This window comes from Rhinoderma darwinii, chromosome 5 (genome assembly GCF_050947455.1).
Source record: "Rhinoderma darwinii isolate aRhiDar2 chromosome 5, aRhiDar2.hap1, whole genome shotgun sequence".
NCBI lineage: Eukaryota > Metazoa > Chordata > Amphibia > Anura > Rhinodermatidae > Rhinoderma > Rhinoderma darwinii.
The window spans coordinates 75,935,901-75,948,223 of record NC_134691.1 but is presented as its reverse complement, the minus strand read 5'-3'; the positions used below and the strand labels follow the sequence as shown (position 1 = coordinate 75,948,223).

At 42.3% G+C, this 12,323-nt stretch overlaps 1 protein-coding gene across 6 annotated transcripts in view; it reads left to right on the top strand.

The window, feature by feature from the left end:
- MCMDC2 (minichromosome maintenance domain containing 2) overlaps positions 1 to 12,323 on the top strand; it is a 73,171-nt gene that overhangs the window by 46,197 nt on the left and 14,651 nt on the right. For 5 of the 6 annotated variants that reach the window (XM_075826162.1, XM_075826163.1, XM_075826161.1 and 2 more), the window contains 3 exons: positions 1,465 to 1,670; positions 4,695 to 4,855; positions 5,171 to 5,350. In XM_075826162.1, coding sequence (XP_075682277.1) covers positions 1,465 to 1,670; positions 4,695 to 4,855; positions 5,171 to 5,350 — 547 coding nt within the window. The remainder of the gene's footprint in view (positions 1 to 1,464; positions 1,671 to 4,694; positions 4,856 to 5,170; positions 5,351 to 12,323) is intronic. The other variant, XM_075826164.1, reaches the window with a different exon arrangement.

Here is a 12,323-nt window from a genome sequence, read left to right as displayed (position 1 = left end):
AAGACTGGGCCCCATAGCAAACTTTTGACTGGGGCCCCCTTCCCCTGGGTGTCACACAACCCCCCCCTTGTAGATAGTGCCTTTTTTACAGCCCCCCCTGTAGATAACGCCATACAGCCCCCCTGTAGATAGGGCCATACAGCCCCCTCTGTAGATAACGCCATACAGCCCCCTCTGTAGATAGCGCCATACAGCCCCCTCTGTAGATAGCGCCATACGTCCCCCTGTAGGTAACGCCATACAACCCCCCTGTAGGTAATGCCATACAGCCCCCTCTGTAGATAGCGCCATACATCCCCCTGTAGAGAGCGCCATACAGCCCCCCCTGTAGAGAACGCCATACAGCCCCCACTGTAGATAACGCCATACAGAGTCCCCCCCTGTAGATAACGCCATACAGCCCCCTTTGTAGATATCTACAGAGGGGACTGTATGGCGTTATCTACAGTGGGGGCTGTATGGCGTTATCTACAGAGGGGGCTGTATGGCGTTATCTACAGAGGGGGCTGTATGGCGTTATCTACAGGGGGGACTGTGGGGCGTTATCTACAGGGGGGGCTGTATAGCGTTACCTACAGGGGGCTGTATGGCGTTATCTACAAGGGGCTGTATGGCGTTATCTACAGGGGGCTGTATGGCGTTATCTACAGAGGGGGCTGTATGGCGTTATCTACAGAGGGGGCTGTATGGCATTATCTACAGAGGGGGCTGTATGGCGTTATCTACAGAGGGGGCTGTATGGCATTATCTACAGAGGGGGCTGTATGGCGTTCTCTACAGGGGGGGCTGTATGGCGTTCTCTACAGGGGGGCTGTATGGCGTTATCTACAGGGGGCTGTATGGCGTTATCTACAGAGGGGGCTGTATGGCGTTATCTACAGAGGGGGCTGTATGGCGTTATCTACAGAGGGGGCTGTATGGCGTTATCTACAGAGGGGGCTGTATGGCGTTCTCTACAGGGGGGCTGTATGGCGTTCTCTACAGGGGGGCTGTATGGCGTTATCTACAGAGGGGGCTGTATGGCGCTAAAGGGAGCAATGTTCGTTTAACAGAAGGACGAATGAACGTTACTACGATCGCTCGTCCCCATGCATTTGCATCATGTTGGCAGCACATCACCATGTCTACAGAGGAAGATGTGCTGCCGACAAGGATAATATTTTCTGTTGCATAAAAGATGCGATCAGCCGATGAATGGGCGTTTGTTCGTTCATTGGCTGAACGTTGTCCTGTTTACACGGTAATGATCGGAAACAAGCGTTTGTATGAACACTCATTCACCCAATTATTAGTCAGTGTCAGTCTTTGATACTGTAATGTGAACATTTCAGGATTAAACATATTTTTCACAATGAAGGATAAATGGTAATATATTACAAGTCAGTACAAAGCTTACACAATTGTGTTTCAATTATAGTACTTTAGGCATCATGTCTCAATGACAAGATTACATTTACTTTTCAGACTGATGAGATACAGTATTTGTCTTGTTCCACGTGGGGTCTGTCATACACACTTCAATGATCTATTTGCTACAGTAACTAAAGATGAACTTGGAACAGGAACTGCCATTATCCATGCCGGTAGTGCTTTAATGGCCAAAGGTGGAGTGTGCTTTATTGGGGATATCAATGTTCATAAAAAAGAAAAACTTGATATCTTGTTATCAGGTAATGTATAATGTTTGAGAAATATTAATGTTAAAGTATCTCTATCATTGCATTTGTCATTACATAAATAAATGACCCAGTTAAGGCTATGTTCACATCACGTTTTTTGCCTACGTTTGACGTAAAAATCGGAAAAAAGCTACTGATGTAAACGTTAAACATAGGCAGTGATGGATGACTAACAATGGCACCCGTCACCATAGACTTTAGTGGTATCCATTAAACTGATACATCGTGAACTGGGGTCATGAGAGTTCATGACATTCGTTAAACAGATACCTTTTTAGTCTATGGTTGATGGATGCCATTATTAGGTATCCATTTAACATATACAATCACCCATAGACTATAATGGTATTCGCTTAACGGACACATCATGAAAAGGTATTGAAAAACCCATGACCGTATACGTTAAACGTATGCCTGTGATGTCTGCGTGAGATACTGTTGGGAGCATTCGCAATGTACACACTAAATGGAAATCTCAAACGTGATGTAAACAGAGCCTTAGGCTGGATTCACACGAGCATGTCCGTGGAACTACTGTCCCATACTGAAAACATGATTACAGTACAGGACAGTTGTCCCGCAGCGAGGCAGGGACTCCTAGCCTCATACATAACTATGATGCTAGGAGCCCGGCTCCCTGCAGTGTGTTTGGTCCGAAACTTGTGGCCGAAATACGCTCCGTCCTTTACGGACCAAACATGCTCATGTGAATTCAGCCTAGCGAATACACTACGTAAAACTACACATCATATCTGCCCTGTGCGCCGCAGGGAATTCCGGCAAAAAACCGCACCAAATTGTGGTGCACTTTTTCGGCCGTAATGTCCAGTGTGGAAAACTGCACAGAAAAAAAAATGGATACTTCCCATGGCGACGCGTCCCTCCGACGTCCTGCAGCCCTGTGATTGGCTGCAGCAGTCACATGGGACAAAATGTCATCCCAGGAGGCCGGCCTGGACGAAGACACACAGAATTCTGGGGAAGTATGATATAAAAAAAAAAATCGGAGTTGCGTTTTTTGTGTTGAATCGCTGCTTTTCCCGCCAGTAAAAACACGCAACATCTGCTATTTGTTTGCTGGTTTTACCTCCCCATTGAATTCAATTGGGAAAACCCGCAACAAATAAGCAGCGTTTACGCAAATACAATTGACATGCTGCGGTCTAAAAAAAACTGTACCGCAGGTCAATTTATGAGCGGTTTTTCCGCTCATCATTTACATAGCACGTGGATGAGATTTGCTCAAATCTCATCCACTTTGCTGCTACTATATTGGCTACGGATTTTCCACAACAAAATTTGCTGCGGAAAATCCACAGTATTTATGCTACGTGTGAACTTACCCCAAAGGCTATATTGTAAAAAGGTTCTTAGCCCTGTTTCTTTGGTTGATCAATGCACAGATTTGTTAAATACATACATTTCTGCAATAAAAGGCTTCTACAAGAGGGAGCAAATGGAGTATGGATAGGCCAGGGCAGTTTCGTGCAGCTTTTAATGTGTTTTTTTAAGCCAAAGCCAATATCCAGTTAATCTTACAGGGAGGAAAAATATAAGAAAGTACATTTCACTTTTTCGTAGCCATTCCATTTGTAGCCATTTGGGTAAAAAGAGACATCAAAAACTTTACTGTGTGAACCAGGCCTAATACAGGCTTATTGAGTTTGTAATTCGTTTTGTTTTTTTTACATGTCCATACATCATGTTTGCATACATAAAACAGAAATGTATCATGCATTTCCTGGGCCCTTCACATTCTATCTTTATATGCCACCATATGTAATTACATGCTATGCTGAAACTATTCAATATATTTAGTATATTGAAATAGCTCAGTTCAGCATGATTACATAGCAATACATAAATCATACAGCTAATGCATAGCTGCCAACCATCCTGATTTACAGTCCCGGAAAATTTGTGTCCCGGCAACTGCTATATTCAATCGTATCTGCGTCTTCAGGACGCAGATACAATTGAATACTATGGCAGAGCAGGAAACTATCCGCTTCCTGCTTCACCATTCACTTCTCCTGGAGCGGAATCCCCGGCCAGAGCGTTGACGACTCTTTAGCCAGGGATTCTACTCATAGAGGAAGTTCCTGATGTTACTGTCTATATAAGGACAGTGTTGTCAAGGGCTCCTCCTGCAGCGAAATCCCCGGTCAGATAGTTGCCGACATTCTGGCCGGGGATTCCGCTACTGGAGGAGCCATTGGCGTTACTGTCCATCTATGGAAAGTGACGTCAGAGACTCCTCCAGGAGAGGAATCTCCAACCAGAGCGTCGGCAACGCTCTGGCTGGGGATTCCTCTCCTACAGGAAGCCACAATGGCTCTATCTACAGGGAGGGGGATGTGCGCTATCTAAAAGGGGGGCTGTGTGGCATAATTTACAGATGGTACTGTGGCACTATCTACAGGGGGGCCATGTGGCTCTATCTACAGGAAGCAGTGCATGACAATATTCACTGGGGGCAGTGTGGAGCACCATCTACAAGGGGCACCGAGTGTGGCACTATCTACGCTGGTTTTTACGCTGCCAGTAGTGGTCAGCACATATTGCCTAGCCCTAGTAATAAAGTGAGACATTACCTGCCTGTATACAACCAGATAACCAGAGAGATACTGGCCACCATAGTAGTTGTCAGCCAAACTAGTGAAGAAATTTGTGGTCCTTTATTCGTATACAGAAATTCTGGGGGGAAAAAAAAAGACACACCCACCATATAAGCCACACACCCATAAGACAGCCCCCCCCCCCATAAGTGTCACTGGAAAAAAAAAAACAAATGTTGGCAACTAAGCTCTCGTTATATGGCTGGTGAATCATGGGCCTGTTTGCAATTGCTAACTCTGCAACATCTATAGCTATGCCACTGTGTGGTAGTCACGGCCCCCAAGGTTTGCTCTAACAAATAGGACAATTCTTCAGAATTAGCATATGCGCTCTTATTGTGTTATTTTCAATGCAGTGTTGTTTTTTTTAAATCTTTAATACTATGTTTCTCCTAAGTTTTAGAGAACAGGAACACCACTGTATTCATACCTGGGAAGAAATATGGCGATGGTGTTGACCTGCAGATATTTATTCCTGTTCAGTGCAATTTCTGGTCATATGCAGATTTATCTTCCAAGAAGTGTACTACCAAGGATCCTACCTTTATAGGTCAGAGGGTGGGTAATCTAACTTACTGTTTTATGCTTTAAAAGGAAGAGATGCTCTTTTCCAGTGGTCTCCAACCTGTGGCTCTCCCGCTGTTGCAAAACTACAACTCCTAGCATGCAACAGCAACACATGTATTTTTACAACCACTGGAGGGCCACAGGTTGGGGCCCTTATTGCTCAATTCCCTTGATATCTGCATAAACGTGGTGCAATTCCTGGTTAACAGAATACTTTGACTAGTCATGCTGGTTTCTCCTCAAATCCAAATATTATAGGGATGTTCCCTATTTTTCTTAATGTTTATGCATTTATTTATTGAACAGGACTTAAGTACTATACCATCACATCTCATTGATGCATTTGGAACGTTAATATACTGCAGCCAAATATCTCAGACCTATCCAGTTGCTTCACTTGTACAACAAAGTCTGAAGAGAGTCATAAGCCCTGGAGAATCTCCCTGTCTAGCAGCCCAGCAGTTTACAACCCACGACTTTGAAGAGGTTAGTTTAAAGGAGTTTTCCCACGAGGGACACTTATGACATTCACAGGATGTGTCAAATGACAGATAGATACGGGTCCCGCACCTATCCCTAGAACGGGACCCTACCTAAACCCCATTCAACATCTTTGTGTTTTCCGACTGATCTCCGACCATGAAGGAAAAAACACTGTAGTTCGTTGAGCTATGCGGTTTCCGTAAGCCCCTTAGAACAGAATGCTAGTTACAGAAACAGCGTAGCTCGCATGCTACTCTGCTTCCGTAACGGTCATTCAATACTATGGGAGTTACGGAAACAGCATAGTTCAGCAAGTTTCACTGTTTCCGTAACTCCCGACCATGTAATCAGTAAGTGGCCGGAAGTCAGCCGGAGCACAGAGCATTGGAACGGGGTTTAGGGGGCCCCGTTCTAGAGATAGGCATGGGTTCCAGAGGTGGGACCTGCATCTATCTTACATTTTATGACATATCCTGTAGATATGTCATAAATGTCCCTAGTGGGAAAACCCCTTTAAGTCTACTTTATGATGATATAGTAGTAGCAATACAGTGGTTGCTAGATCGTAGGGAGTCTGACCACTGGGATCCCCACAACTGCTAGAACCGGGTCCCCTTCCCAACCAGCAGCACAAATATATCAAGGAACATGTGCACTACCACTACATTCACTCTATTGGAAGCAATGGGATGCAGTGTTTTGCTAAAGCCCCACTTCTCTCTGGGGGCTGCATGTGAATGTGTAAATACTGTATATCCTTGTAAAGTAAACTGTAATGCATACTACCTGAGCCCACTTTTACTCCTTCAGATTGTTCTAGTGTTTTTGCAACAGGTAAAGCACTTTAATACAACACTTTCATGTTCTATTCAGGGATCCTCCAACAATCAATGCACGCTCTTCACCAATAGAGAGTGCACTAATTGGCTCCATTAACCCCTTCCTGCAGCAGCCACTTTTGCCCTTCCTGACCGCCTTATTTTTCAAATCTGACATGTGTCATTTTATGCGGTAATACCTTTGGAATTCTTTTACCTATCCAAGCGATTCCATTTTCTTGTAAGACATTGTACTTTAAGTTTGTGGTAAAATTTGGTTGATACAGTCAGTATTTAATTGTGAAAAACACCAAAGTTTAGCAAAAAAAAGTTTCAATGTATCTGCTTGTAAAACAGATCGTAATACCACACAAAATAGTTGCTAATTAACATCCCCCATATGTCTACTTTAGATTGGCATCGTTTTTTGAACATCCTTGTATTTTTCTAGGACGTTACAAGGCTTAGAACTTTATCAGATATTTCTCACATTTTCAAGAAAATTTCAAAAGGCCATTTTTACAGGGACCAGTTCAGTTGAGAAGTGGCTTTGAGGGGCCTATTCAATACAAACAGCCATAAGTAACCCTATTTTTTTTAAAAACCTGCACACCTCAAAGTATTCAAAACAGTATTTAGAAAGTTTCTTAACCCTTTAGGTGTTTCACAAGAATTAAAGCAAAGTAGAGGTAATATTCACAAATTATAATTTTTTTTTAAAGAAATTCCTATTTACTTAAAAAAAAAATTGTAACACAGAAGGTTTTTTTACCAGTGAACTGCAACTCCATATTTATTGCCCAAATTCTGCAGTTTTTAGAAACATCCCACGTGGCTCTAGTGTGATAATGGACTGAAACACTGGCTCCAGAAGCAAATAGAGGATTTTGGGGCCTTCTATTTATTCGAATATATTTTAGGCACCATGGCAGGTTTGAAGAGGTCTTGTGATGCCAAAACAAGGATACACCCCAAATAAGACCCCATTTCGGAAACTACATCCCACATGGAATTCATCTAGGGGTATAGTGAGCATTTTAACCCCACATGTGTTTCATAGATTTTATTAGAATCTGGATGTGAAAATTAAAATTTTTAATTTCTTTCCAATAAGATGTAGTTTTAGCTAAAAAAAACAAACAGTGTCCACAAGGAATAAAGAAAATGCCCCCTAACATTTGTAAAGCAACTTCTCTGGAGTACAGAAATACCCCACATGTGGCCATAAACTGCTGTTTGGGCACACGGCAGTGCTCAGAAGAGAAGGAGCGCCATATGGCCATATTAGCACCATGTCACTTTTGCAAGCCCATAAGGTACCAGTACAGTGGAAACTACCCAAAAGGGACTCAATTGGCGAAAATACACCCACAAGGAATTCATCTAGGGGTATAGTGAGCATTTTGACCCCACAGATGTTTTATTACAATTGGGCAGTGAAAATAAAAAAAATTCCTTGGGTGGTCATAAACAGCTTTTTGGACACACAGCAGGGCTTAGAAGGGAAAGAGCGCCATTTGACTTTTGAAGCTCAAATTTAGCATGAATGGTTTGCGGAGGGAATGTCGCATTTGCAAAGCCCCTGAAGGACCAAAACAGAAAAAACGCCCCAAAAGTGACTCCATTTGGAAAACTACACCGCTTGAGGAATTAATCTACAGGTGTAGTGAGCATTTTGACCCCACAGGGGTTTCATAGATTTTATTAGAATTGGGCAGTGAAAATGAAAACAATCCCTTTTCTTCAATAAGACGTAGCTTTAGCTCAAAAGTTTTCATTTTCTCAACACATAAAGGAAAAAAAAGAATGCCAACATTTGTAAAGCAACTTCTCTGGAGTACGGAAATACCCAATATGTGGTCAGAAACTGCAATTTGAGCACACAGTAGGGTTTAGAAGGGAAGGAGTGCCATTTCACTTTTGGAGTGCAGATTTTGCTGGATTGCTTTCTGTGCGCCATGTCGCATTTAAAAAGCCCCTGTGGGACCAAAACAGTGGAAACCCCCCAGAAGCGACTACATTTTGAAAACTACACCCCTCAAGGTATTCACCTAACAGTGTAGCGAGCATGTTAACCCCGCAAGTGTTTTTTCAGAAATTAGTGCGCATTCGATGTTGCAGAGTGAAAATGGGAATTTTTCCATAGATATGCCAATATGTGGTGCCCAGCTTGTGCCACCATAAAAAGACAGCTCTCTAATTATTATGCTGTGTTTCCCAGTTTTAGAAACACCCTTCATGTGGCCCTAAGCTTTTGCCTGGACATTCGACCAAGCTCAGGAGTGAAAAAGTACCATGCGAAATTGAGGCCTGATTTGGCGATTTACAATGTATTGGTTCACAATTGCAGAGGCTCTGATGTGAAATAATAAAACAAACCCCTGAGAAGTGACCCCATTTTGTAAACTATACCCCTCAAGGCATTTATTAAGGGGTGTAGTGAGCGTTTTCACCCCACAGGTCTTTTCCATACATGAATGCGCTGCGGATGGCGCAAAGTAAAAATTTAAATTTTTCCCTAGATATACCATTTCAGTGGCAAATATGTCATGCCCAGCTTGTGCCATTAGAGACACACCCCAAAAATTGTTAAAAGGGTTCTCACTGGTTAAGCAATGACATATATGTGGAAGTAAACTGCTGTTTGGCCTCGCTGTAGGGCTCAGTAGGGAGGTAGCGCCATTTGGCCTTTGGAGTATGGAATTTGCTTGGTAGTAGGTTTTGTCGGAGTATTGCTGGTATTTTCAATTGTAATGTGGCGGTACATGTAAGCTGGGCAGAGTATATCAGGGGCATAGTCAGGTGGTATAATAATGGGGTCAAAAAATAAATAATAAATAATCCATAGAAGTGTGTTACGCTGTGAAGTAATCCTTTATGCACAGGCCAGTGCCGCACTGATAAATGGAGTCCTTTCTTATCCCCCTTTTGGTCCACACTCCGCACCTTTGCAGTTTGGGGTATTTTGCTGGGAAAGTGTTATCCTGGTATAATAAGGGCACCCTCGCTTCCAGCAGATATGTTTCTGGGCCCTCCCTTTCATGGTTCCATAATTTTAGGGCTTTGATAATTCGCCTTTTGAAACAGAAGAAATGTTCCCATCGGGCCTGCACAACTGCATAATTTTTTTCTTTCCTGGCTTATTGGAGCCTTAACTTATTTTATTTTTTCATAGACGTAGTGGTATGAGGGCTGTTTTTTTTGCAGGACGAGCTGTAGTTATTATTAGTACCATTTTGGGGTACATGCGACTTTTTGATCATGGTTTATCCTATTTTTTGGGAGGTAAAGTGACCAAAAAACAGCAATTACTGGCATAGTGTTTTTAGTTGTTTTTTTTTTTAAACAGCATTCACCATGCGTTATAAACTATATGTTAACTTTTCTCTGCGGGTCAGTATGATTCCGGCGATACCAAATTTAGAGCACTTTATGTTTTACAACTTTATGTACAATAAGATTACATAAGAATGTAAATAAGAATGAATTTTTTTCTGTCGCCAAGTTGTGAGAACCAGAACTTAATATTTTCAACGGCTGAGCTGTATGAGGGCTTGATTTTTTTTTCGAGACCAGCTATAGTTATTATAGGTACCATTTTTGGATACATGCGACTTTTTGATCACTTTTTATTCCAAATTTGTATAGAGCAAAGTGATCAAAAAACTGAAATTCTGACATTGTTTTTCCACGTTCTTTTTTTAGTTTAAGCCGTTACGGTTGCGGTGATACCAAATATGTATGGTTTATTTATTTATTTTCAATAGTAAAAGGACGTGAAAAGTGAAAAAGGGCGATTGGGTTTTATTTTATAACTTGAAACGTTTTTTTTACACTTTGTTTTAGTCCCACTAGGGGACTTGAAGGTCCAACTGTCCGATTTATTTTATAAATACAGATTAGGCTTCACCTCTGGGCGGGGCCTAATCGGCTTTCGGAACAGCAGTGCAGGGACCCATTGTTAGGACTCCTGTTGCCATAGCAGCAGTCGGCAGTTCTGCGATCGCATGCAGGGCTGTCGATTTGCTACTAACCGCTAAGAAGCAGCAATAGCTTTCGATCACTGCATCTAAGGGGTTAATAGCAGGGACCAGAGCTAGCTCCGGTCCCTGCCGTTACAGGAGGATGTCAGCTGTAACATACAGCTGACATCCACCACTAACTACGCCGGCTCAGCTCCTGAGCCGGCGCCATCTTCCCGTCGGCTACGGAAGCCTTTTAGGCCCTGTCTCCAGGTGGGGCCTGGAATGTTTTCATACTAGACAGACTGGGAGGCCAGTATTAGGCCTTCGGTTGCCTTTGCAGGCACCGGCACCCCGGAAATTTAGTTGCTGGGGTGGCGATGAGCTGCCAACACCTTAAATGCAGCGATCACTTTTGACTGTTGCATTTAAGGGGTTAATGGAGGGGATCAGAGCTAAATTCGGTCCCCACTATTAAAGCAGGGTGTCAGCTGTAACATACAGCTGACATCCGGGGAGGATGGCACCAACGCTTCTGAGCCCGTGTCATCTTTAGTCGTAACTATACGACAAATTGTGGGAAGCACTAGATTTCCATGACGTATACTTACGACAAATGTCGGGAAGGGGTTAAAGGTTATCAATCATTCACTGAAACTCGGAGGATTACTTTAACTTAAGGAAATAATAAAAACATATGTTCACAACCTTTAGGGCACATTCAGACGTGGCAGAATTGCTGTTGAAGTCCGCAGTGGAATTCTGCAGACGACGTTTTTTACATGCATTATCATCCCGGGAAAAAAAAAAAAGACTTCATCACCAAACCTATTTTATATTGATGGAAAGAGAAAAGGGTCAAAACTTTCTATGTACACCTATGCATTGACTGTTGAGGTAATGTCAGTTACTTCACATGCAACCCCATATCACAAATGAGGGGAACTTTGTTTGTTTTCTGCAGGGAGTTTTTCTTATACTAACCCCTTCCCGCTGCGGTCAGTTTTGACATTCCTGACAGGGCTTCATTTTTAAAATCTGACATGTGTCACTTTATGTCGTAATAACTTTGGAATCCTTTTACCTATCCAAGTGATTCTGAGATTGTTTTCTGGCCACACATTGGACTTTTTGTTAGTGGTAAAATTTGGTTGATACATTCAGTATTTAATTATGAAAAACACCAAAATGTAGTGAAAAATTGCAAAAAATTGCATTTTTATAAATGTAAATGTATCTGCTTGCAAAATAGTTGCTAAATTAACATTTCCCACATGTCTACTTTAGATTGGCATAATTTTTTGAACATCCTTTAATTTTTCTAGGATGTTACAAGGCTTAGAACTTTAGCAAAAAATCACATTTTCAAGAAAATTTCAAAAGGCTATTTTTTTCAGGGACGAGTTCAGTTTTGAAGTGGCTTTGAGGGGACTATACTTTACAAACGCCCATAAATCACACCATTTTAAAAACTGCACCCCTCGAAGCATTCAAAACAGTCTTTAGAAAGTTTCTTAACCCTTTAGGCGTTTCACAGGAGGAAAAGGTGAAATTTACATATTCTTTTTTTGCAGAAATTCATTTATCCATTTTTTTTCCTGCAACACAGAAGGTTTTACCAGAGAAATACAAGTAAAAAAGGTATTACCCAGATTCTGCTGTTTTTAGAAATTTCCCACATGTGGCCCTAGTGTGCTAATGGACTGAAGCACCGGCCTCAGAAGCAAAGAAGTACCTAGTGGATTTTGGGGCCTTCTTTGTATTAGATTATACTTTATGCACAATGTCAGTTTAAGAGATCTTGTGGTATCAACACAAAACACACTAAAAAATACCCCACTTTTTGGAATTAAACCCTACAAGGAATTTATCGAAGGCTAGATTCACACAGGCGTTACGCATCTCGGACGTGAAAAACAGCCGCTTCTCACATCCAAGGTGCATCCGTGCTCTGCACTGCGGGATGTGATATCACGCATCCTCCATAGACTAGAGTCGTACTAGGACGTCCTATTTTCTCATGGACCCTTCACACAGGCCGTCGAAACAACGGCCGGGTGAACGGCCACATTGAATTATATAGGTCCGTGTGACGGCCGTTTAACACATTCGTGTGAATAAGGCCTAAGTGTGTAGTGAGCATTTTGACCCCACAGGTGTTTCATAGATTATTAGAATTGGGCTGTGAAAATTTAA